Consider the following 26,651-nt stretch of genomic DNA (forward strand, 5'->3'; position numbering starts at 1 on the left):
GACTTTATGAATTATATGGCTTTTTCAGGAAAAAGGAAATACTTTGTTTAATGTTGTTTAAGAACTAATTTCCTAGAAAAGAAAAAATTATAGATTGGAGGAAAATGTATACCACAAGTGCTGTACACTCAAGAGAATTCTAGTGGCCGCAGTGAGACCAAATGGTAAAACATAAAAGTGGTATTAACTATTAACTAAAAGCTATTAACTATAAAACAAAGGAAAAGTAGAATACTATTGATAGATAATTAAGGTAATGATTAAACATTAAGCATGAGCATATTGTATTTGCTCACAACATTAAAAATCAAGACTTAAAAATTACACTCAGTGATTCCAGAAATTACAACAGACTTGCATAAAGATCATAGCACAAAGGAACAAAGAATCATCACAAATTTATTGTGAGCCACACAAGAGACTGTGCTTATACGAGCTGTGCAGAAAAGGTTGGTAACAGATATTTACTAAATGAAAAATGCTGAAATCATTTGGTCATTATCACTTCCCTATAATTCCAAATTATAAAACATTATGATCCTGGAAAGTCCCTTTATCCCATTTTAAGTTAATAATTCATTCAATTCAGTTCCAAATAATGCTACCTGATTTATTTCAATTTTTTAAAAAATCCTAAAATCGTATAGGTTCTTTCTACTTCAATTTTTATCAATCAAGGAACTTGTTTAGTTTCCCTAAAAGGGGAAAGCGATTCATGTTTAATATATGTGTTTTATATTTCTGGAGTAATACAGTCTGTTAAATTTGTATTAATTTATACAAAAATACACATTATCCAGCAATCTACATGAACAAAAACAACAACAAAATCATCATCCAAGGAAGGAAGGAAGGAAAGCAAGCAAGCAAGCAAGAAACCCAAGCAGCAAAATAGCTTATTTATTATAATCCAGCTATCAATGGGAAAGATACAAGTACAATCCAATAAGACATTTTCATCTGATTGACCAGTTTGTACACAAACAAGAAAATACAATAACTATACACTCCTCCCCTTCTTTTCACTGTTTATCATCTTACATGAAATAGATATATATCATAGTTTTAATTACACTTAATCTGACAAAACCACTGCCTTAATATGATTTTCTTTTGTTCGGTTCACTACACCTACCTGTGAATACATGTTTGTAAGACTCACATTTTCCTTTTATTAGTTTTCCATGTGTACTTATCATCCTAGGGTTTATGATAATAATAAAAGTTTATTTGCTTCTACCTATATGTAAAGGAAGAAATACTAACTCATATTGTCATTGCTGCCACTAATTTTGTTTTATCAGATCATGCCGCTTCCATTTGAACAATTAGGGCTACATTTGGCCAATTATCTCACACCATAAATTTAGATGTGAACCAATCCATTTTACTTTTGTTTTACTTTTTCCAAATAGATAAGCATGTTAATTAATTATAATTAAATTAATTAGCCATAGCTTCCCATTCTGAACTTTACTTAAAAGCTTGAATAAGGTTGGTTTCTCTAACTTGTTTGGAAGCCACAAAACCATGCATTTCTACTTACAACAGAGATAGTCCTCAACAACTACAATTGGGACCAGAATTTCAATTGCTAAGCAAGGCAGTTGTTAAGTGAATTATATCCCGTTTTATGATATTTTTTGCCATAGTCTTTAAATGAATTTCTGCAATTGTTAGGTGAATCATGTGGTCATTAAGTGAATTAGACTTCCTGCATTAATTTGCTTATTGGAAGCTAGCTGGAAAGTTTGCAAATGGTGATCACATGACCCTGGGATACTTCAGCTGTCAAAAATACATGCCAGTTGCCAAGCATCTAAATTTTGATCACATGATTCTGGGGATGCTGCAGTGTGTGAAAGACCAATCATAAATCACTTTTTTCAGTGCTATTGTAACATTGAATGGTCGGTAAATAAAGGTGCTTTTCCAAGAAGCAAGAAAAGGAAAACATAGTAGAACAAACCCATCAGGACAAGATTCAGCAGTCCATCTGCATTTAAAAGACAAAGGCCACTCTTCCAAAGAAAGTAAAGACCTCATTCTGGATAGAGAGGACCACTGGTTTAAAAGACAGGTCAAAGAGACCATCTATGTCAAAAATGAACAGCCCTCTCTCAACAGAGAGAGGATACGACATCATCTACCTCCAGTCTACAATATAGTCCTTTCAACAGTTCCAAGAAGACTCCACACCCTTTTGCACTACACAGGTGATCCTGAGGACACAGATAAACCTCCTAGTGGCCTCAAAGGACTTTCTAAAAGAATGCAAATGTCCAGCTGTCTGCAAGGAATATAAATCCTTTCATAGCCCCTACATTCAGTCAGAGCGGAAGAAAGTTCTTGGATGAGAAGCAAAGCATCTTCAACAACAACAACAACAACAAAACAAAGTCCAGTTCCCTCTTGAAAAAGCACCATTGGGACAGCCATGACCTGGATAACTGAGAATCTCCATATACATTTAAATAAATGGTTGTAAGTCAAGGACTACTTGTATCATAGGAAGCAATAACCAACTCAGGGAAAGGGGAAAAAAAGGAACAGCACATGAATTAAAGTATAAACTGGCAACTGAGTTGGCAAATTATTTTCTTTACTTATTGCCTGGTCAAGTTGCAAAACCAGAATATACTCCTAGACAGAAGAAACTGCCTTGCTAGGAGAGACCTAAATTCAAGTAATGCTTCTGAATATCACAGCCAGGAAATACCTCTTTCTCTGCTGCAGTTTCTCAGATAGGTTCCTCCAGCCGTGTTGGACATATTCCTGTAATTCTAAAGGCAATGATGGCTCTAAAGACTGTAGAATTAAGAGAAGTCTAACAAATTTCAAAAATATCAGATCATGAAAGGCTACTCAACTCTGTCATATTATGATAGCTTTAAAGAGACCATAACTCATTTTAGATCTTTTGGCTCCTCAATTAAGAAATTACAGGACATTTTTCAAATCGAGACTTATAATATCACATTGCACTAGAGCTTCTAACAACAGATTATGATAGTGTCCTACACAAATCCAAGCCAAATTTGGTTTACAAAATTGTTGCTTCAGATATAAGTACCAAAGGATAGAAATAGGAACTTACAATTAACACAATATACAAGAAAACATTGTAAAAATGATTTGTCAAATGTAGAAACTCAATTAACCAACAAAGAATAAGCTCAATAATCTTTTCAATTAAGCATGACATGAAATTTACCTGGTAATATGAAGAAGGCAATCTGGATTAAAAGCAGGCATTGATGAAGATGCCTAGATTTTTTTTTTCAGATACAACTGCCATAATAGAACTAAATAATCCAGATTAAATCTATTCTAATTTATGTTCTTATTGTACTAGTATTAACATATTACAATTCAGCATGTACAGTTTGATCTACACAGACTTAAATTGGTTTCACTGTAATACATTTCATAAAGTAGCCATTTACTATTTTATCATCCCCTGCAAACATAAATTCAGATAATAACTTTTCTTATAAACTTAAAGCCATCTTGTAACCTTTTCCATCCTAAAGACTATAACTGACTTTCAGTTATACTTGACTTTTACACTGTATGTTGACTTTTAGCTGTTATATTCCAAAAATGAATTGGAGAGGGGGTAGGATGAAATGTGATTTTGAATAATTTTATTAAGATTTAAATTTAAGTTAAATATACGACTATTTGGCAATCATATATTTAATCATTTTTTGTTTATATACTTTAGTTATAACTCCTAAAGGTCTCTAATGGCCTGGCACAATGTTTTGGAGATTTGCTTATGGCCCTGATATAGGTTGCCCACCTCTGCTATAACAACATCTGGAAAAGTCTATGTTAACTGAATTGCACATAATTTTAAGCCAAAGACTATTTCTTCCAGGATATATTTTCCAGTTTCATGATGGCTGGGTTGACAAAATCAGAAATGAGAAGGTGATAAGCCTGGGAGAGCCAAGGGAAATCATCAAAACCATTAAAAAGCAAATGTTGGAATATTTTGGACATGTAATGCGACACCTGGAAAAATACTTCACTTAATCCTCCAGGGAAAGATTGAAGGCAAACTAGGACCAGACAGAAGAACATCATGGCTTCAAAATCGAAGGGACCAGTTTGGACAAAAACCACGTGTGGCTGTTGATAAAAATAAGATCGCCAACATGATTGCCAACGTCCAATGACAGATATGGCACAAGAAGAAGATGATGACTGCCAGAGAACTGCAGAAATTTTAATGAGGTAAATGTCAAACACATCCAAATAACTTAAATCGGAATTATTAAAACATTGCTATTCCAGTCCAGAAAGTTAGAGGTCATGGGTTAATCGGGTAGCTTCCCCACGGTGTTTGGACTGTGTTAGGAAAGGCTCCCTTACACATAGCTTTCTATTGTAGATGATTCCTTCAAAATAAACATCTAAAGTAGACCTGCACAATATATGGCCCAACTAAGCAACCTTGTGTTGGCACTCTTTAAAACAGGAGTGTCAAACTCGATTTCATTGAGGGCTGCATCAGAGTTGTGTTTGACCTCGGGTTGTGTGTGGCCAAGGTGGGCATGGCCAGGTTGAAGTCACTCATGTTGGGGGGTGCCTGTGGTGGCCTGCGCACTCTGCCAGTGAAAACAGGCTCATGAGCTCTATTTCTGGCTACAACAGGCTTCTGCAACCCTTGCCAGTGAAAATGGAGCTTGGGAGGTGTTGTAGTTGAGCAATGAGAGGCTAGACCAGGGCTTGGGTGCAACAAGACTTTATTGGAGCAATAAAGGACTGAACGTGTTAGCCCTGCCTGGAGCAGGCTCACAACGATCAGCGGCTGGCCGGACCCTGCAGCTGGCTTTTATAGCCGGCTGTCGAGGGAGGCCAGCCAATGAGGGGCAGCAAACGCCCCCGCAGCATGAACGGACCTGGGTGGGGACTTTGGCAAGTTCCAGGGACATAACAGGAGGGTTGCCGGTTCCATTTTCACTGGGAGAGGCACTGCGAGCCAGTTCTTCGCTGTTTCCAGGGCAGCCCTGCGGGCCAGATTTGGCCCCCAGGCCTTGAGTTTGACACTCCTGCTTTAAAAAGTCAATAAATTTGCTACACTGTCCTCAAAACTGTTCTGTCAAGAATCTCTAACACTTTCAGGCCTCACCACCACCAGCTCAGGTGGGGCCACCAGTCTGCTAGCCACCAAACTTCTAATCAGGGTCCCAGGTATTCCTCTGCAGTCCATAAGAATTTTTAATTTGTTTACCTTGCTCCTTCCCTCTACAAGTTGTACAGGCTTGGTCTAAGCTAATCAAGAAGATGTTTCCCTTAAAATCTTTTTCTCTTAAGTTACCAAAAAACTTGAACTCAATTTTCTCTCAAATAAGAAAGCTGTAAGTTTTAAGGGTTAGAAAAGAATCCTACCTCACAATTGCTACTTTTATGGTTGTGACTTTAGTTGTTTTGGAAGGTAAGCAGGCTGACCCTGGTTGAGAGTGTAAATGGGAGTGTTAATGTCAGTGTCATTAACGACTCAGATCAGGGAATAGAAGGGGAACTTACCAAATTTGCAGATGATACTAAGATGGCAGGAATAGCTAACACCCAAGAAGATAGGCTCAAGATCCAGATGGATCTTGACAGACTAGAACACTGGGCCATATCTAATAAAATGAAATTCAATGTAGAGAAAAGTAAAGTCCTACACTTAGGCAAGGAAAACATATATACTAGGTGAAACCAGGCTCAATAGCAGTAACTGTGAGAGGGATCTTGGAGTCTTAGTGGACAACCAGCTAAATATGAGCCAGCAGTGTGCAGCAGCCGCCAAAAAAACTGATGCAATCCTAAGTTGTATTAACAGAGGGATACAATCAAGATCAAGGGAAGTACTAATACCACTCCATAAAGCCTTAGTAAGACCACACCTAGAGTACTGTATCCAGTTTTGTTCATCACATTATAAAAAAGACGTTGAGACTTTAGAAAAAGTACAGAAAAGAGCAACCAGGATGATTAGGGGACTGGAGGCTAAAACATACAATGAACTGTTGCAGGAACTGGGCTTGGCTAGTCTAGTAAAGAGAAGGACCAGGGGAGACATGATAGCAGTCTTCCAGTATTTGAGAGGCTGCCACAGGGAGGAAGGGGTCAAACTATTTTCTAAAGCTCCTGTAGGCCAGACAAGGAATAATGGATGGAAACTGAACAAGGAGAGATTTAACCTGGAAATAAGGAGAAACTTTCTGACAGTAAGAACAATCAACCAGTAGAACAGCTTGCCCTCGGAAGTTGTGGGAGCGCCATCCGTTGAGACTTTCAAGAAGAGATTGGACTGCCATTTGTCAGAAATGGTGTAAGGTCTCCCGCTTGCGCGGGGGAGTTGGACTAGATGACCTACAAGGTCCCTTCCAACTCTGATTATCTGTTATCTTATCAAATTGTAGGCCAGACTGGGAACCTTGGGAGGAAAAAAAACAGTGGCAAGAAAACTACATTCATGAAGTTATCAGATGATCAGGTTTTTCTAGACTCTGTCTAACTGGCCTACACCTTTCATTAAATATTACAGAAAGATCCGAATTCATATGCAGTGAAGCATGGAGGAGTTATTTCAGTCTTTAATTTACCAATGAAATCTACAGTAAAGTTTTACATCACGAGTGAAATAAATTATAATTCCTCTGTGATTATATTTAAGAAAGTAGAAAAAAGCAATTTCATTGAAACTAGTGCTTCAGGCTGCCCTGGAGCAAAGCGGCTCCAGAGTTGGCAAATCTAAAACTTTTTGATAAGATAAAAATGCATTGATGTTGGCTCAGACTAGGCCCATTTCAACTCTATACTTGTCCTCTGTGTTTCCTTGACATATCTACTCCTTTTTCTCTATCTGCTTTAGCATAACTTTATTTTTCTCTTTTATCTTGATGACTACAGCAAGGGACCAGCAGGATTGATTTTTTTGTTTTGACTTATTGTTTGAAGATCTGTAACTCAAAGCAGCTCTCATGTTTCTGATGTCTAAACCTGAGCAGCATAAATGGTAAATCGAGCTCATGTATCAAAAACCGAGTATTGATGGCATTCACAACGAGCCATCTCTTAGCATTTCAGTTTGCTTTTTTTTTGGGGGGAAGAGGTGGGTGATCATATATTTTACAATAAATGACACTTTTAAAATCTATCCGTCCTGGATGGTTTCTCAATTAAAAATGTTATTCATTTATTTTGCCTTCAAGTCAACTGACTTCAAACAGACAAGCCTAAACAATCTTCTAAGCAACATGTGGTTGTCACTGCCTTATTTTTTGTAACACAACTCCTCCAAATTCTGTCCCTAAGGCAGGGTTAGAACTCAGGTGTCCTTGCTCCCAATCCAACGTCTGAACCAGTAGAATAAACTGGCTATCTTGAACTACTTTTGCTGCTTTGTCAATAAAGGTACTTTTTAAAACTCAGTATGTTGCTACATCAGCTCCTAGTGTAAACAATCTTTCCTCTCTCTTCTTTTAAAAAAAGATGGTTTGCACATGAAATGGAAAGCTTGCCGCTGAAATATTTTGAAAAGAAAATCTCTACGCATTAAAAAGAAGAAGTTCAGTTCTACACAAATACTACTATGAAGCCCAATTTGGATGGAAAATCAGTGGGAGGCATTTATACTTATAATTCAAAAGCCCAACAATTCATCAACTACCACTAGCATGCACAAAGCTAGGCATGCTCTAAAGCAGCCTATTTTAGATATATTTGGAATTACCCATGATTCCTATCTCCATTCTCTCCTCCTGCCTCTTCCTGCCATCCCATCTTCATATCTACAAACATTGCTGGGATATCTGTAAATATAATCCCTTGACAAGAGTTCTTAATAAACGGGAAGATGAAATTATATCAAGTACACAACGTTACATACTTTTTTTTAAACTGTAGCCCAGCGTTCCTCTTCCCCGAAGTTTCCCAGCTTGATGAAATATGGTTACATATGCAAACATTATCTCCCAATTGTAACCTCATTTTCTGCTCTGCTGGACAGCGTGATCAGCATTTGTCATCACACCTCCCCCGCCCGCTACATCATTCATATGTCTATAATTGTCATCAAGATGTGGCATGTCAGCAGGGCTCCTGTGTTCAGAGTCTCCCATCTCTACACAGTCACTCAGGTAACAAACCCATAATCTCATCCTGTTTTCATGATGGTTGAATTACACATAATTGTTCCTGCACAGTGATTGATTTCTGCCTGAATAGAGACCTCTGCCTTTTTTCAATGCAAGCGAGTGGCAGCCAAGTCTCTCTCCACTGAGAAGGAGGGAGCAGCCTTTGAAGAGATCAAAGCCAAGGCCGCAAGCAGTTGTGCGCCCTGGGAATATGGAAAGCCTTTATGTTCTCAACCCCATTTCCAGCATCATGTTGGATTGCAGCTGCATTACATTTTGCCAGCCTTCTTAATGCTTTTAGTATTGACTCTGACATCACCGATAGCTGTTTTAAAGAAACAAAAAGCTGAAATAGGACTTATTTTTCACAACTCTGCAATTGTGACATGCAAAGTTTGGGTGCGGGAAGAAGCATTTGTTTTTAATCTAAACTAATATGGAAGAAAAGTGTGCAAGCACACATGAAATTATATAAAAATCTCTTCAAATGGAAAACATGTTTTTCCTACGAGAGGAACAGAAGGGGAATTTTTGTATCTTGGACCACACAAAATGAACTGATTATTAGAGGCATGAATGTGGATGCTTAATGAAATAAAGAAAGACTAAATACAAAAAGGCAGACTAGGAAATTAATGCTTCAAGCAATTCATGAAATCCAACTATATGTCAAGTACCCTAGCTAACCTAGATGACTTTCATATTACATATAACTGTAGTAACAAACTAATTTTAATATTCTTATAATACCAATACATTAACTCAGAAATAAAAAATATTCATACTAATGCATGGGTGAATATAGCTATCATTGACTTTCACTGATTTGAAATTATATAATTTTAGATCTCAGTACAAAAGAATATGATTATCTTATTCCAAATATAAAAAACTGACAATTTCCACAACATATTCATTTTTAAATTAAACTTTGTACAAAAAACCATGTTTCTGTATCACCATGTAAGTATAAAATCATTTTGTATTCCTGTAATGTAAGAAAACATCTCAATATATATGTATCAAGATAGGCACATTAAAAGTGTTTGAAGTGTCAGATAAACATAACTCATATGAACTAATCAGTAAGTGTTTTGTTTAGATTGTGTCATCTGCACCTAACTCACAATACTGTCTTTATTAGAATTCAGCAAAATGCACAGAATCTGTGATTATGAAATTCTGTTTTGTACATATCAATACTACACTGAACACTTTATTTTTTCCTTTGATCATATATACTTTTCTTATAGTTCTTGGTGTTTGTAGTATAGTTTTTAGTCCACAAATTTCATGAAATTGTTTTTCTTTTAAATCAATAATGAAATTCATTTGGTTCCAATCAGGTAATAGTGTGATTCTATTTTGTTTTGTTCTATACAGAGAACATTTAGTTATGGCTAGCCTGCAAATATCAAGTAAAATTAGAGATATCCTATATCAATATTTCCTAGTCACATATTTAAGATACATTCACTGAACCCTCAAAACCTTTATCGTATTTCTGGAAGAGATACATAATTCTCCATTCACTTCCATTCTACACAAGATTATAAGGGTGGAGGAAACAGATAGAAGAGGTTTAAAAAGCTATCATCTTCCACAGTGCAGCAAATCTTTGCATTGTGAACATTCCTGGAAAGTACATCAACCCCATCACTCTTACTCCTCCTCATTTATGCCTTTTGTTGCTTCAACCAGAAAAGTTTTTAAAACTTCCCACTGCTAGCTAGTTAAAATATGAAGGCAGTGTTATTTGCTTTTTCTAGCTGAAAAACAATATTGAGCAAGGAGAGGGAAAGGGAGTGGGAAAGAGAGAGACACACAGAGAGAGGAGGAGGAGGCAGCTAACAAACCAACTCTAAATTAGCTTTCCTAATTTGCTATTATCCAGTGTTGGTATAGCAAGCATATAGTAGCTGGTAAATTAGGAAATTCACAGCTGAAGATATATTCTTAATAAAATTAATAAATTTATAAGACTAGAGCAATACTTCTGTACTTATTTCATCTGATTGCTTTATAACAGGGCTGTCAAATTTGATTTCATTGAGGGCCGCATCAGGGTTGTGTTTGATTGGGGGGTGGTGGTGGCATGGCCTGGCTGGGCATGGCTAGTTCAACGTAAACCTGTGTTGGGGGTGCCTGTGTGGGCTCCCAAGCTCCATTTTTGGCTGTGACAGCCTCCTGCAACCCTCCGCCAATGAAAATGGAACTCAGGAGGACCCAGTGACCTCCGTTTTTGGCTGTGATGACCTCCTGCAACCCTCTGCCAATGAAAACAGAGCTCAGGAGGGCCCTGCAAAATTTTTTGGTTGCGATGGCTTCCCGCAACCCTCTGCCAGTGAAAATGAAGCTCAGGTGGGCTGCATGCAGAGGGGGGAGAGGGGGTTAAGGGCATCACATTAAGCCCTGGTTGTGTTTTGTTTATTATCTCTTTTAAGAGGTGAATTTTTCAAGGGGGGACGCCTGTCAGCATTGGAAGCTATATTCCACACTGTTACATAGCCTGAGCCAATTGAGTAGTACTAAGAAGACAAAATAAAATTTCTTTTCTTACTTCAAGGTTATTAAGTGTGGCACAGCAGAGAAAAAGGATCTTATACTGAGACAGATCGCGATTGGTCCATGTGATATGATGATGGGAGAAAAGGAGATGGATTGTAGTTTGGGACATTGTGGGAAGTCCAGGAAACTTTAGTTTCAAGATTTCACAGATGTGCCAGGTGCTATTCTAATAAAGGTACTTTTGAGATTGTGCTTGTCTTGGAGTTACTGGTTGGAATAGAGGTTTGCTGGAACGCTGACATTACGCTTTTCCTTCACTGTTTCCAGGGCAGCCCCACAGGCCAGATCTAAGCACCCTGCAGGCCAGATCTGGCCCCAAGGCCTTGAGTTTGATACCCCTGCTTTATAACAATAATATTGTATTAGCAATTGCTGGACTGCCCTTTTTCATTTCTTGAAATGATTTCAAAAAAAGAAATGACATAGTTCACCAACCACCTTTATTGCTCACGTTTCTCTTATTTTGATTCCCACCTGTAATTCTTTGGAATTTGAAATCTATTGTTTTTTGTTTTATTTACAAATGACATTTCTTCTTCTCTTGTATTTTTATTTTATGAAAAGCAATACTTATGCCATAAGCATTGCTTTATCTGATGTACAGCTGCAACTTTCAGATGTGCAGAATATATAATGTATGGCACGGGTGCCAACTTGTGGCGTCACATTGCCGTCACGTGACATTTTCCCTTTGTGAAGCTGGGGTGGGAGCGGCCTGCATGTGAAGCATTCAGCTTGTGTGCTGCCACTTTGACACCCGATGTATGACACCTTTTTTTAAAAAAAGCAAATAATTGTACAAAAATGTTTATTCAATAAAGAGTATCCCACTTTTGCTAGAACAATGCAGTGAGAGATTTGCATTATTATAAAGATCACATCATAAGCTTTCAAAAAGTCAAACAGGACATAAAAATTAAAAGCCATTCTATAACAGAGAATGATTTCTGGATAACTCTCAGAAAATAAACAGCCAGGGGTGGGTTGTGGGGTTGGATTAACCAGGTGTCCACAATAAAGACCACCATCAATAAAGGCTACTAAAACTTCATAAATAAGAATTTCATCAAAGTTGAACAGTCCCCATAAGTTTCTGTGCAGAACAACCTCAGGAAATGTTATTCAACTCAGAAATAAATAATATAATTTGAATGAAGTATATGATAGAAAGAACAGACTTCTGGGATACAAGAATATCCCATGTAGCCACAAAGTTAAGGGAATGTAACAGGAGTGGGCTGCTGGGAGTTTGCAGGGGTTCAGGAGAGCCCCTAGCTTAGATTCTATACATTCTGAAGAAGCCCCAAATTCCACTCCTGGCTGGTTCTGCCCACCCCACCCATCCCAGAAGTCCTCACGTGGCCTGTTTTGGATGCAGGTAAGTGCCGGGCATGCACGGAGGCTCAGGGAGGGTGAAAAACAGACCTCTTGGAAGTTTGGGAAACCCAGAAATGGCCCCATTTCTGGCTTCCAGAGAGCCTGCAGAGCCCGGGGAGGCAGTTTTCGCCCTCCTGGAGGCTCAAGGAAAGCCTCCAGAGCCCAGGGAGAGCAAAAACGTGCCTTCCCTGCCATGGTGCAGGAGGCCAACTAGACTATGTTGACCATGGCCAATGCCCACCCAGCAACCGGGCAGAAAACCCATTGCTAAAAATTTTGAAGCCACCCCCCACCCCGGAATGTAGGATAGTAAAAACTCATCTCCCTATTTTGTTTCAAAGCAAAAAACTCAGAAGCAAACTACAAAGTGATTTTTAGGGTGTTCCAGCAAAAAAACAGGGGGTGGGTGGGACGAACACAGTTTCATTTTGGTTATTCTTGCCAAAGTTTTCAGAAATGTCTCTTTTTAATTTAACAGCAAAGAAAACTGTAAGGATGCATGTCACACAATTTTTAAAAGATAATTCTTTTGAATAAAAATACATTTTGGAATTAAATTGTCTTCCATCATACAGACTTATCTTCTATGCAGAGTTGTGCAGAAGTAAAGAGTGGATATCTAATTTCTCTTGAGGTTCATGTATCAAGTCTACAGAAATCGGGACAGCCCCTGGCTAGTAAAAAATCAGTTTCTTGGCATGGAAGCTTTTATTACCTGGAATAAATTTAGGGGTTCTTCCTTTGAAAAATGTCTACATGGTAAAGAAATAACAATGAGCTTGACAAACTTCTATGTTTTAAGAGGCAGAGAATAATTTCTGGACTTTGATTAGAAAGCTGCTAAAGGACATACATAAGATCTTTTGTTTTATTACAGGTCACCTTAAAATACACCTAGTTAAGACTACTAGTTCAAAATAAAAGCCCAGAAACTATTCTGGCGCAACTTCTAGAATCAGTTTAAAACATTCCTGAAGGCAAACTTGCATAACTTTGCTAGGAAATACAAATGCACAAATGCATGAGGTGGCTGCATCGACACTGAATCTCCCTTTCTTATGCTTCATAACTCAAAATGCCAGTTTCAGCTTTGTCAACAGAAGAAGCTTCTTTATATAAGTAGGTAGAGATCTTTCCATCCCACTTTAAACTCTTACTATATAATAAACTTTTTCTAGCCTAAATAAAATAAATGGCACATCTAGTTAGTTAAAATAGCTCTAGTACTGAAGATTTGATTTCGTGGAATTTCCCTAAGAAAGGTGGTGTCAATAATGATTCTAATTAATTAATATTCCCAGACTTTCAGAATCTTGAAATATTTGGGTTTGGATAATTTGTTGGGAGTTCTGTTTAGATTACCAGAGATGACCAGTGGAGCTTATGCTGAGAGCAAATGACAACAATTCACTTTCTTTATGAAAAGACCTCTGTTCCAAAACATACTGTGGTTTTATGACAACATTCCCTCTCTACATCCATTTCATATTTCATGCACTCTTATTCCAAGATCTAACTTTTAAACTTCCAAATATGTACTGTTGATACATTGGCAGGATTCACAAGACTGTACAACAACATGATAGGTTTTGTTTGGTCTTGGCCAAATGTATTTATTTGTATCCCTTTATTATTTTTACAAATAACTCAAGGTGGTGAACATATCCAACACACATTCCTCCTCCTATTTTCACCACAACAAAAACCCTGTGGGGTGAGTTGAGCTGAGAGAAAGTGACTGGTCCAAAGTCACCCAGCTGGCTTTTATGACTAACAAAGGACTTCAACTCAGTTACCCACTTTCTAGCTTGGTGCCTTAACCACTAGACCAAACTGGCTCTCTACTTGCTATATTGTCTATTTTTATTGATTGATTGATTACAATCAAATCACATTTATAGTGATCAGTTATACCCATATCATCAAAGGTGACTCTGGGCAAAACACAATCACCAGTGCATTCTAGTTTCTAAAACAAAGTTTAAGATTATAACATAGTATTATGCAATCAACTAACTACTATATATTAGGAGACTAGAGAATTTTCTTCTCTTTTTTTGGCCTATCTTGATGTAGATCTTCAGGCATAATTTTTTAGAGATTGCCAGATTCTCATCTTGCATCATATTAATATCTTTAATACACACATACACATTAATATGCCTTAATATTCAGAATGTCTAAGCCTAGTCAGGAGAATATACTACTGTACTTTACTAACACACTAGATAGATTCAAGTGGACAAGTTTATTGAATGCGAAAGTTAATTTAGAAGCAAGTTAGTTCATATATACATAAACACTTGCTTGGATTACTGAATTTAAAAGTGGTCAATCGTTGGGTTACTTCATCTGATACATGTAATGTGTCCCATGACTGTTATATCAAAATTCTTTTTTCAGGAAAATGGATAGAAACATGATTTATTCTTTCATATGTTGTCTCATAAAATAGTAAAATGTTGCTCTGAGGAAGGTAAAGATTCACAAATGAAAAAATAATTAGACGAATCTTTATTCTCATAGCTACCAAAAGTACAAAGGAGGTCAATTTTTATTAGATAGCTCAAATCAATTAGATCTCTGCATCAGTTTTATTTATAACTTATTTTTGGAATACACTGTTACTGAATGAGCCTAATGAAATCTGTATAACGAACGATCTGTACATATTCTAAAAAAATATTAACCCAAGCTTATTTCAGTGAAAGAATGTCATTTCTTAAAAGCCATTTCATATTACTTTGAGGTATTTGGAAATATGCCTGTATAAGCAACTGTGGACAGTGGAATAATTCTGTAGCAGCTTTTCAGTCTGCTTACGAGATATTAGACTCTTGTTCAGCACTAAATAATGAAAAAATATTATTCTATCACAGGTGCACATTTTAATAATGATATATTAATAAATAATGCAAATAGGAAATATTTAAGACATATCAATTAAAAATTAAATATGTATTTGGATGTATGAATACAACTATTGTACAAAAATGTTTTCTGAAAAGTATTTCATGAAGTTATTTCCACTATTCTGTTAAACATTTCAGTATTACTTTCCACTGTAATAAATAAGTCTGCCAATTTTATTTCTATCCAAGGTATTCAAAGCAGTGGTGGGATTCAAATTATTTTACTAATGGTTCTGTGGGTGTGGCTTAGTGGGCATGGCAGGCAAAGATACTGTAAAATCTCCAGTCCGAGGTGGTATTTGCTGGTTCTCCAAACTACGCAAAATTTCCGCTATCGGTTCTCCAGAACTAGTCTGAACCTGCTGAATACCACCTCTTATTCAAAGCCTACATCAGTTTAGACCATGGGTGTCAAACTCATGATGTCACATTGCCGTCACATGATGTATTGCAATGTTTTCACCTTTGCAGAGCTGGGGTGGGCATGGCCTGTGAGTGACACATCTGGTCGTGGACCACCAGTTTGACACCCCTGGTTTAGACAGAGAGGATACACCTCAGGAGAGCTTGGATCAACCCCATTGCCACATCAACAAATGTGGCAATAGAATGACACTTTTCAGATGTGTAGGGCCATGTTTTATTTCAGTTTCTGCTATATTGAGCACTTGTTCCAGAGTTTCCAAATGCCAGAGCAATTTTTGTTTATAGTTTGGCCTTAAATTCTTAAATTGCAATTTTCTGAGGATAATATGAAGACTTTGATAGATATGTTACCTATAGTAAAGTACTACACAGTAGAGAGAAAATGAACACATCCAGAATGGCAGAGTTCGTAGGGTGAGATATTCACAATGTAGAACAATACTCATATCAAGCTTTCTCTTAAAATAGCATAGGCAACAGTTCAGCCCCTTGCCATTGGCCATAGTTTGTCAACAATACCTGGAGTATGATAGGTTGCTAATCTATGTGCTGCTGCAAACAATAGGCAATGGACTTAGCTAGCTTTCAGGTTGAGCTCCTTGCAAGTCTACACTAAATTTCTAATCTGAAGGTGCCAGATTACAAGTTTAACACTTGCACCCATAAATGTTTCCCAAGAAGGTTAATTTCTAATTTTTACTCCACAGAATAGATTATGAAAATCTATTTGCATCATGGGTTTTTATCCTACGCTAAGCATCAGATAATAATCAGATACCCTATGCTAAGGTATTATATGATTTTCATTAGCATGTGGCATTATCCCACTGAGTGTATTGTGCCAATCATAACTTATGTCTGAACATGTGGAAACCCAGCCAACATGGTTTATTTAATAAAGTATAATTCAGCAGAATATATCTTAATTCAGACCACAAACCTTGTCATAGCCCACAAATTATATGAAGAAGAAATTTATTAATTTGAATAATATATAATCAACTGCATGTAGTTGGAAATTACGTATTTTTTATTGCCAGCTACATGTAGATCCAAACAGATCAGTATCTTTTAAACACCGCTATTGATCAACACAATGTCTGTTTGTCAGATGTTGGGAAATGCCTAGCCAGCCAGAAAGAAAGGAATCAAGCAGCAAGTTAGCCTTGAGTTGTGCAGCTGTAAAGATCCAGAACTGACCCTCCTCCAAGCTCCATTGAACCTTATCTATTTCCCAAGAGAAGGCAAGCAGTCTAGGGAGATTCCTGTACTACAGGCAGAATACAATAATTAGCTTTAATTCTACATGTGTGGACCTGGTTGTTTGCATCTGACACCAATACATGTTCTTTCAATTGTTGTTTTTAAGGTTAACAACATAAATTCTCCTTTTATTTTGCTTCTTAAGGGCCCTCTGACCAGGGGTGGGAGTCTACAGGTTTGCACCTATTCGCTAGAACCAGTTGTTAACATTCTAAGCAGTTTGGAGAACCGGTTGTTAGAAGAAATTACTGGCCTAATCCTGTAAGGAAGGCAGGAAGGAAACATTCTGGTGTTGCTTACAGAAACTGCCTCTCCATTAACCCTTATTACATTCTTGGCAGGACTAGACTTCCTGTCTCAGGAACTTCTCAGGAGTTTTTTTCCGGTACTTTGCTGGTACTTTGCTTGTGTGGAGTGACCATTCAAAGTTACAATGGCACTGAAAAAAGGGACTTATAACCATTTTCACACTTACAACTATTGCAGCATCCCCACAATCACAAGAGACCAGGCAAGGAGATACGTGCCTTGATTTGAGTGATGTTGAGTTGGCCATGCCCAGGCAGTTACATTACCAAGCCACGCCCACCAACTAAGCCATGCCCACAGAACCGGTTGTTAAAAAATGAATCCCACCCCTGCCTCTGACACTACCGTTTGTAAAGTAGGGTTTAGGTTAGGATGAAAATAGAAAGACCAGGAAAATAATGAAATGGATGAGATCTTAAAAAAGAAGTGAGAAGTGATCAAGTAGCTGAGATGAGAAGAAGAGTTTGCAAAAACAGAGCAAGTACTATATGGTGAATAATACTATATTGGTATAAAATAGATTTATTGCTTCCTTTTCCTGATCTTTAATCTTTATTTAATATTCCTTATTTTGCACTTGTCCGATACTGTTAATACAAAAAAGAAATCAAATGCTGGGTATTTATGTATGCACTGGATGAATGATGGTCTTAAGCTCAATAAACAATCATATCCTTTAAAATATTAATATAACATTGTATGTACTGTATATTCTTCCCCATTCAGACTTTGCCAACAATGCCACCATTAGCTATGCAAGATGGAGAAGAAAAGATATTAAGATATTTATTTTTTAAAATGTATTATTTTTTAAAATGTTTATATAGCCAGAGCTTTGTTTAAATCCATTACCATGCAAAGAAACACAAGTATGCATTCAACATCATTTGAATGAATCACTACCACTGCAATTTTGTCATGTCTTAATCCTTTTAAGGTGTGCATGTGCCTACAGGCATATTTTAAAAACTACCTGTGCTCAAAATTTTAGTAAAGGACAATTTCAGTTGGGCAAGAGGTCAAAGGGAACATATCCTTTCAATAAATCTTTCCATGGAACATAAACATTAGGAAGATTGCAAGAAAATGCAAAATCTTTCATTTCCACATAATCAAATTGAAAGAGTTTGACCTTTAAGAAATACATTTTCCATGGTTTTGCAAATTTCCAACTTTTACTATTGCAAACCTTTGAAAATTATCAAGAGGAAGATGCTACAGAATTAGTAATATGTAATAAATGTACTCTGCCAATTTACATATAAGAATTTTTTCCCTCCATGAACAGTTTATTTTTTTAAGACTGCAGCATAGGAACAGCATAGACACTATAAGGTACATATAATATATAAGATTATATTCTTAATTTATCTGTGCATACTCTGGCTTAAATTATTGCTGTGCTACACTATTTGCCACAATATGCCTTCATTCCTTGCGACTCTTTAAGAATTATATAAAACACTTTCAAAGTAAAATAAAAGCATTGTGGTTTGAAATTAAAATTAATTTCCTTTCACCATATAATCAAGCTTTTGGTAACATTTACGTTATACATTTGGGTAGTTTCCATTCACTTACATTTTGGATATCACTAAGATTGGGATGCTTCTTAAAACAAAGGTAACATTTAACTTCAATGCTGCAAATTAGATTCATAGCCTTAAAAACATGGTGCTTTATTTATTGACTATTCTAGAAAGCACATGGCTCTTCCATTGAGCAAAATATATTTTTTTTAAGTAGCTATCTAATAACTGAAACTAGAAACATCTTACTGAGAATACAAGACTACATAGCACAGAATTACTTAATGTTGCCAAAATTTTACTCAACCTTGTGCAATTATTTTCAGGAATAAAATCCCACAAAGCACACACACATATATATAGCTCACTTTCTTCTCTATCCCTTTCCATTAGTTCCCACTCTGCTATGCCAGGAACTGCCAAAAGGCACCAAAAGCTATATTCACAAGGATTAAACATCTCACTCTTGACATTTGTGCTATAGGATGGCTTGCTTTGAGAAGGGCAGACTTCTGCCTTTGGGGCCTCTTCCACCTGCTTCTGCTGCTTCCTTCCATAGTTTATAGCAGCTTCTTAGTAAATCTGAAGATTGTAACTTCAGACATTCCATGACATGAATTTCAGACAGAAAGTAAGCTGTGCAAAATATAACTGAAGAGCTTTTAAAAGAAAGAAAGGTTTTTCCAAAAACAAAAATAGAAAGCATTTTCATTGTTTACAGCACGATTTTATGTTATTATTTTAGGAAATTCACTATATTACAGAGTAAGGTTTGTATAGAAAATTGCAGAATTTTAATTATGCTACATAATTCAACCTGATCAAATTTCTACATGCTTAGTTAGTTGTTATACTGTATATTACCAAGAAGAGATTTTGTACATAGGATATGAAGAGCAGTTATGACATAATATATTTTGTTCATGGAAGGAACTATGCTGTGTAGCCTAACAATATGACTAAAATCAGAGGAATCAAGATGTAGAAAGAAAATTCCAAACAGATGCACAGCCTTACTCATCCCTACATAAAGCTACAACTTTTCTCAAAATAGAGTACCATACATACCGATACTATACACAATTTATCTAAAACAGAGTGCAATTTTGAAATCATCATAGTATCAGCATGTACACTGAAAACTATACCAAAAGACGCACATATTGCTTTTCTACCACACTGCTATAGCATATCCAAATATAAATGCCTTATTAGCAATATACTTTGGTTTGGCAAGTTATGCAATATGCGTTGAAGTGTTTAAAATATGTTTTAATGCAGCTTATATGTAGAATTTTTGTAGGTACATTTCTGTTCAAGGATATTTTCAGGTGATATACTCAAAATATTCAGGGTTGTAGAATTAGATTAGTATACCAGGAAGAGAAATAATCACCAAGGTTTTCATTATAAACATGTTTTTCCCGTGTTGAAAAAATGGTAACAGAAGTTTTAATAAATACGGGGAAAGTACATGAAGTTTGTAATGGAATTCATTATATTCCCTGAACATGAATAAATCAGTCTACTGTGTGTAAGCTGAGAAAAAAAGGCACTGCCCTTGGTGGTTCAGAATTTGAACCATCACTGTTTGAACTGACACCTTGGGCAACATATACAGTCAATATGTGGATTTTTTGTTATGCTAATGCGAAATTCCACAAGTGTAGCATAAAACAAACCCAAACACATGGCTATTTCAATTTAACCAAGAACCATTTCCACATAATCTATCATAGCAGTCTTCTTTCTTTCTTTATTAAACAATTATATAACCACCCAACTCACACACAGTAACTCCAGATGGCATACAAATAGTACTCAATTTGAATCTGTCTAAAAAGAGAAAGAGGTCAAAGGCAGCCGGTGATAATTTTTGGGAAGATGAAAAAGCCGTGACAGAAAAGTGTGGGCTCCCCACACACTTATATGTATGACAAGAAAGTACAAATCTTGAGAAATCTAGTGAGTTTAAGGGAGAATGCTCCTACAGACTATTGCAAATGTCCCCATTGTTTCCCTCTCAATTCCCTCCTAATTCTAATTACTTCCAGCTCTAAACCTAACCCTCAATTCAAATCACTTCCAATATTATGGGATTTTATGTAATTCTGTAGGTTTTTCCCCCCAAACACACAAGTTAAATGAAACCAGAAAGAATTGTTCATCCTATCACTGAATGACACAACCTACAATAAAACAAATAACAGGAAAATACAAAATAATGACGAGTTTTCAACTATGGTAAAATTCCTAGTTGCAAAGTCTCCAAATATTTTAAAATATATTGTGCTAAGAGCAGGTCTTTTTGCTCAGAGGCACAACAAGTAGCTGATCAAGATAATTACAGTGATATAAGAAAAGATATGTTGCCTATTTCACAAAATGAACAATATTATTACCTCCATAGTAAAGTTCCTTACTCCAAATATGTTTGATATAAGTTCTAGGAGTCTATTGTACCGTACTTTCTATTTTCTTAATTATCAACCAAATCACTAAATGCATAAAACAGTCAGGAATACAGATATGTCCATTACTAATATGATATTTAGCATTAAAAATAATTCTCTTCTCTTCAACCACCACATTTTCAGTTGAAGCAGAAATACAAAAACAATATAGGTTAATGGCACTCTCCACTACAGATTCAACAACTATTCATAAGGCCAAATCTATTATTAGTCTCTAGAGAAAGCCAGTACAAACATTTTGTAGAAGGTAACATTTAACTATAAAATTTAAGCTGATTCATATACTGAATTTTGGGACATTTGGCTTGTTTCCAGACAAATCATAGCATGTTAATATATAACAACAAGCTGCATATTTCGAAGTATGCACATAATTGTGCCACTGATTTATCTCTTCTTCTCAAAAGCACTGCAGATAACATTGCATCCACCATCTCTAGATACACAACGCAATATATTCATGTTTACTCAGCAGTAAATTCCACCAACTTAAAACAAGATTCCTACTGAAACAGATGAGGTCACTGTTTCAAACACTGCAGATTCCTAATTCAAGTTTGCCATTAAATGTACATTGTTCCAAATGTACAAGTAATTTTGAAACTCTGATTATATGTATGATACATATCCTAAGGACCTTTTTAATATGCCTGCATAATATTTTAGGATGATATGTGCATTTTATAGATGTGTGTTAAATTCTATGTCTCATGCAATCAGGGCTCAAATACAGTTGAAATCACAAAAGAATTGTATGCCATCTAAATCAAATACATTTTAACATAAGCTTTAATTCCTTCCAATTCACTTCACTTATTGTTTTTATAACATTTGGGTTATAATAATCTTAGAGAACACAATAACTTAAACACTCAGAAACTCATAACCTCCTGTGGATTTTCCACCATGAATTAAATAAATTATTTAAGCACGCCTCAAACTATCCCATTTACATGAATTAAAAATGCCCAACAAGAGAAAAATAACAATCTTTGAGACCCTGAAAAATCAGCTCTTCGAGTAACTTTTGGTTTTAAAACATGTTATTGTGGGTATCAAATGTATCGACAGTGACCATAGCTTTTTGTTTTAAAGTATTGTCAATACTGAATATTTGATCCCATTTTTAAACTAATGTAAAGGGGAAAAAATTTGCCCAGCAAAAATAGGTAAGATTGACTTACCACTAGCCCAATTCAAATCTCAGATTTATTGAGTTTATCTAATAAGATATGTTGGGGATTTCAGTCTCTTTAGACCCAAGTAACCACTATTGGAGCAGCTCTACACATGTTTCTCAGAAGTAATCGCTTAATTGAACCAATGAAGCTTAATCCTAAGAAAACTTAAAAGAAACTTAACAATTGCTTTAGCAACTGTCAGCATCTACAAAGATGTACTTTATAACGAACATCACAAGCATATGTCAATGGTTACATCTGCTATTGAAGTTATACCACCCAGTCATTCTGTACAATTTACCCCTTATGCTTCATTACAGGTTTTTGAATATTATTAAAATGTCTGAATGCAATTAGAAATGAATCTGAGAGGAATTGCCCCATAGCAGGAAGGGTCTTCCAAAACGTTATCAAAATTATATGTTTGCTCCTTGGTAAACAAAGCTTGTCTTTCCAGAGATAGCTTTTCTTCATTCATTGCACCAAACACACAGACACAGATACACACACACAAAGACATACAGTCACATGTATACATAAAGAACACTTACTGTTCTAGGAATTGGTGGCGAAAGAGATCCATTAGACATATACGGATCATTATTCATATTTGGCATCATGATATACCCAGAATACCCAGAATAAGAAGGTCCTTTATTGTACAGAACACCATCTGTGCGTTTTCCTGTAAAAAGCAAGGTTATTTTAGTCTGTTCTTGACATTTCTAATATAAAAGAAACTTTTATATAGCGTGATCTTCATCAGGCAGCTTTAGCCTTCTTTTAAAGATTCAGCTTTACTTTCGGTCTTTTCTCAGTTAAGTTTTAAAACCTCTTGAAAGATTTTAGCTTTCCATACATGTGCTGTGTGTTAGGCTGCCTTCTAGCAAATATTTCCAACCTTCAGAATTGCAGCCTGCCAGATCTCTACATTATTAAAATGTTAGATAAATCTGTTTACACCTATAATGTACAGAGAAAAGAGAATGTTTATATATGTGCTTTCCCCAATGATTAATATGCACTACTTTTGACTGTGTAATTCTAAAACTTTAGTAGTCTTTATACATGCAGCATGATCTGGCTTATTCTGATTGGGCCAATTAGAAGCAATTAAGGAGAAAAAGAGTTCAGGCTGACATACAACAATACCCTGCTGATAGTAGTGAGCCTGTTCATCAGAGGCGGCTCCATTTTTAATCTGCTTAATATCTAATTTAAATAATAATGGCTAGTTTGCAAGCAGTGCAAGTTGGATTTAGGTTGTCCATATTTACTGACAAGTGCTTCATCACAGTTCCTGGGTAACAAAAGGCATGCCTGATTTCAGGATTTGACAAGAAGCTGAAATATTTTGTGGTTAAAAAAAATTAACCTAACTGGGCTCAATAAAAGACTTTATTTAACCAAGTATCCAGTGGACCTTCCTACAATTGTCTTTAATTAACAGCAGTCTAGATCTCCAGTGTATCGTGTGAATTAAACTGATTCCTTCATCATGGTTTTGAAACAAAAAAAGGTTTATTAATCACTTCTGTACCTAAGTAAACAAAGAAGCAAACATCTGAGTACATAAATAAACAGTGTCTTGTAAGAATAGCATACATATGCTTTCCTGGCAGATAAGAAATATTTTTAAAACTATTTTTTTTTTTAAAAAAAAGGGCACTGGCTTGATTGAGGAAATATTACCATGGTATAGAAACACAATGTCAGATACCAAAATCACATTCATGACCAATAATCTACATTCAAAAAGAATGTGGGTTTGGTTAGATGGCCCACTATCTCAACAGTGAAATCCAGAGACCATACCATATATATCTAACCGTAATATATACTGACTGGGAACAAGAAATTTATTTCCAATATAATGGGCTACTGCCAGGTTGGATAAAGCAGCTACAAACAAACATCTCTTACCTTCTTCTGGATGTTCTCTGCCTTTTTCATAAGCTTCCTGAGACTGGCCTTGCCTAGACACCTAACCAAAAAAAAAAAATCATATATGATGGCTACCATATTTTGTGGTACATAGTAGAAAACTGTCAATGTCCAAGTTCAGTAAAAGTGTTTTTAAAACATTCTCCAGGACAAATAAGTGAAAGGGAAGAAGGATGTCCCGATATCCTCTTTTCAGCTATATAAGAATAGCTTCCATAGTCATTATTTTGCATTAGATGCTTGTTTTATTGAAAATTGCATTATTAAAAACTGGGGTTATTTTACAAAATAACTTCTCTCTAGTTTATTTTAATATAAGTTTATGATTAATTCTGTAACCTTGCTGATTTCAATCCAAAAATATTCATGGCTTCTCTAGATTGCTATTGTGTGATCCTATGAGTCATATGAACATACCTTCAGTATGCCATGAAAACTAATTTACAAACCAAACCCGAAGTATTACCATGTTGAATGATGCTTGCCATAAAAAATTGGAACCTTATGGGAAAAGGGCACTCTCACATTATGCTTATTCCTTACACAAAAGGAAAGGCATACTATGTAAGAACCCATAGTAACCACTAGGCATTAACCAAATAACACTAAGTTTAACAACAATCATTTGAACAGGCTCCTAGCTTCATTGTAAACAATAAAAGTTCATACAAATTTAAGCACTAATTTGAAAAATTCAACAAAATTTAAAAAGCCTCTTTTTTATTGTAACAGCCTTGGTATTTTGTTGCATGAGGGGAAAAAAAACAGGTAACTGTTATGCACAACAAAACAAAAAGAACAAAAAGTTATTCTGGTATTGGAGAAGTACAAGTGTCTTTTCCTAGAATAAGCCAGCAATTGTAAACAAATAACTAGCAATTTACTGCTGCTGTTTTATAAAACTCAATTAGCTGCCAAAAGCATCTGTTTCATTCTGTCTGACGGTAGGACTAGTCCCACTTCAGTGTGACACATATACACTTATATACATACAGTGTGTACCTACCCATAAATAACATTGTGAGTGGAATTTACTTGGAACTGATGTGTTTGAGACCCTTTTCCTAATTATTAGTAGGGCAGGGCCCATTGCCACATTCCTAAAATATTTCTACATCAAGTCCTTGCCAGAAGCAACAGGAAGAAAGAGGCTCTTCTGACTTATGAGCAGCTATTACTATCTCTGAGCTACAGAAATAACATTTCTCCAAACCTTTCAGGTGTTTTGTTTTCATGTAAACAAATTCACCTTCTGGTTTTATTAATGCATGAATCAATGCAAGCAGTCGATACTTCCTATATGCAAATGTGCACGAGCCTGTTTTCCTACAGCTGCAGTGGGCTTCTCAATTTATAATCAACTCTTAAATCCAAATGGAAATCCCTAACTGTGGTTTTTGGGAGGAGAATTCTGTGACCCTTTGCCTGACAAGATCTATGCTCGAAAAGTGCTTAGAATGTTATGGGTGGAAGGGCAGAATCTGCATTACTGTCCTGGTCCTGTTCATTTTCTCCATCTAGGGTTAAATAGTTAATACTTAGCCACACATAATTGCCTCTGTTCTCAGTCCCAAGCCTATTTTACATCAGGGTAAGGCCGGGCACCAAATATAATATGACTGTACGCAGAACACCGAACGCAAACGATTTAATTTCAAAACAGAAGTTTACTATTCATCTTTTAACAGCTGTCCGTAACATCCTCGGCATGCAAGGAATGAAGCAAAATGATCAATTTGCCAAAAAGAAAAAAAAGAAAAAGCTAATGAGCCGAAGGGGGGAAAGGCCATTATAGTGGCATTCTAGCAGTCCCGTCCTTGTCTCTGTTCCCCCCCTCCTCCTCCTCCCCTTCAAAGTTGGGGATAAAGTAGCAATACGATTAAACTCTGAGTAAACAAATCCGCCGTTCTAGTGCGGCTTCCGAGCGAGCCTGGGCTCTCCTTCCAAAGGGAGCGGGGAGGGGAGTGCAAACAGCTTCCAACTCCGCTCTCTCCTCCCACCACAAGCGCTATTCATTCATGGGGAACCAAGGCAGATCGGTTTTCAAAGCGCGTGGTCAAAACTGTAACCCACTTGGAGGTTTGCAGTTTCCATTTTCCATTCTGGGCTCACACACCCCCTTTCCTTAGCTGGCCGTGAAGAAAGAAAGAGAAAAAGAGAGAAAGAGACAGAGAGAGAAAAGAGAAAGACACACACAGAGAGATAGAGAGACAAAGAGAGAGACAGAAAGAGAGAGCGAGACACACACACACACACACAGAGAAGGAGGGGGGAGAGAGAGAGAGAGAGAGAGACGGAGGAAGAGACCTGAACTCTTAAGGAAAGCCCTTTAAAATAAAATTAAAAGAAAAAAGAAAATAACTACTCCCTACTACACGAATCCCAGAACAGAACCGAGGCGAACAGCTGAAAGAAAACCGGAAAAAGATTCTCCGCGCTCCCACCAAAGGGAAGCCCACCCAAAAAGCCAGAGCGGACTGTCTCCTCCGGGCAGGACTCTGGTGCTCCGAGACTCCCTGCTGCCTCCGGC

The 26,651-nt window shown here is 36.5% G+C and overlaps 1 protein-coding gene across 6 annotated transcripts in view; it reads right to left on the reverse strand.

Annotated features, from left to right (window-relative positions):
• LEF1 (lymphoid enhancer binding factor 1) overlaps nt 1-26,651 on the reverse strand; it is a 102,739-nt gene that overhangs the window by 74,541 nt on the left and 1,547 nt on the right. For all 6 annotated transcript variants that reach the window (XM_087935955.1, XM_026698235.2, XM_026698233.2 and 3 more), the window contains 2 exons: nt 24,101-24,161; nt 22,729-22,862 (listed from right to left, as the gene is read on the reverse strand). In XM_087935955.1, coding sequence (XP_087792081.1) covers nt 22,729-22,862; nt 24,101-24,161 — 195 coding nt within the window. The remainder of the gene's footprint in view (nt 1-22,728; nt 22,863-24,100; nt 24,162-26,651) is intronic.

This window comes from Pseudonaja textilis, chromosome 6, assembly GCF_049901715.1.
Source record: "Pseudonaja textilis isolate UNSWEBS1 chromosome 6, rPseTex1.2, whole genome shotgun sequence".
Taxonomy (NCBI): domain Eukaryota; kingdom Metazoa; phylum Chordata; class Lepidosauria; order Squamata; family Elapidae; genus Pseudonaja; species Pseudonaja textilis.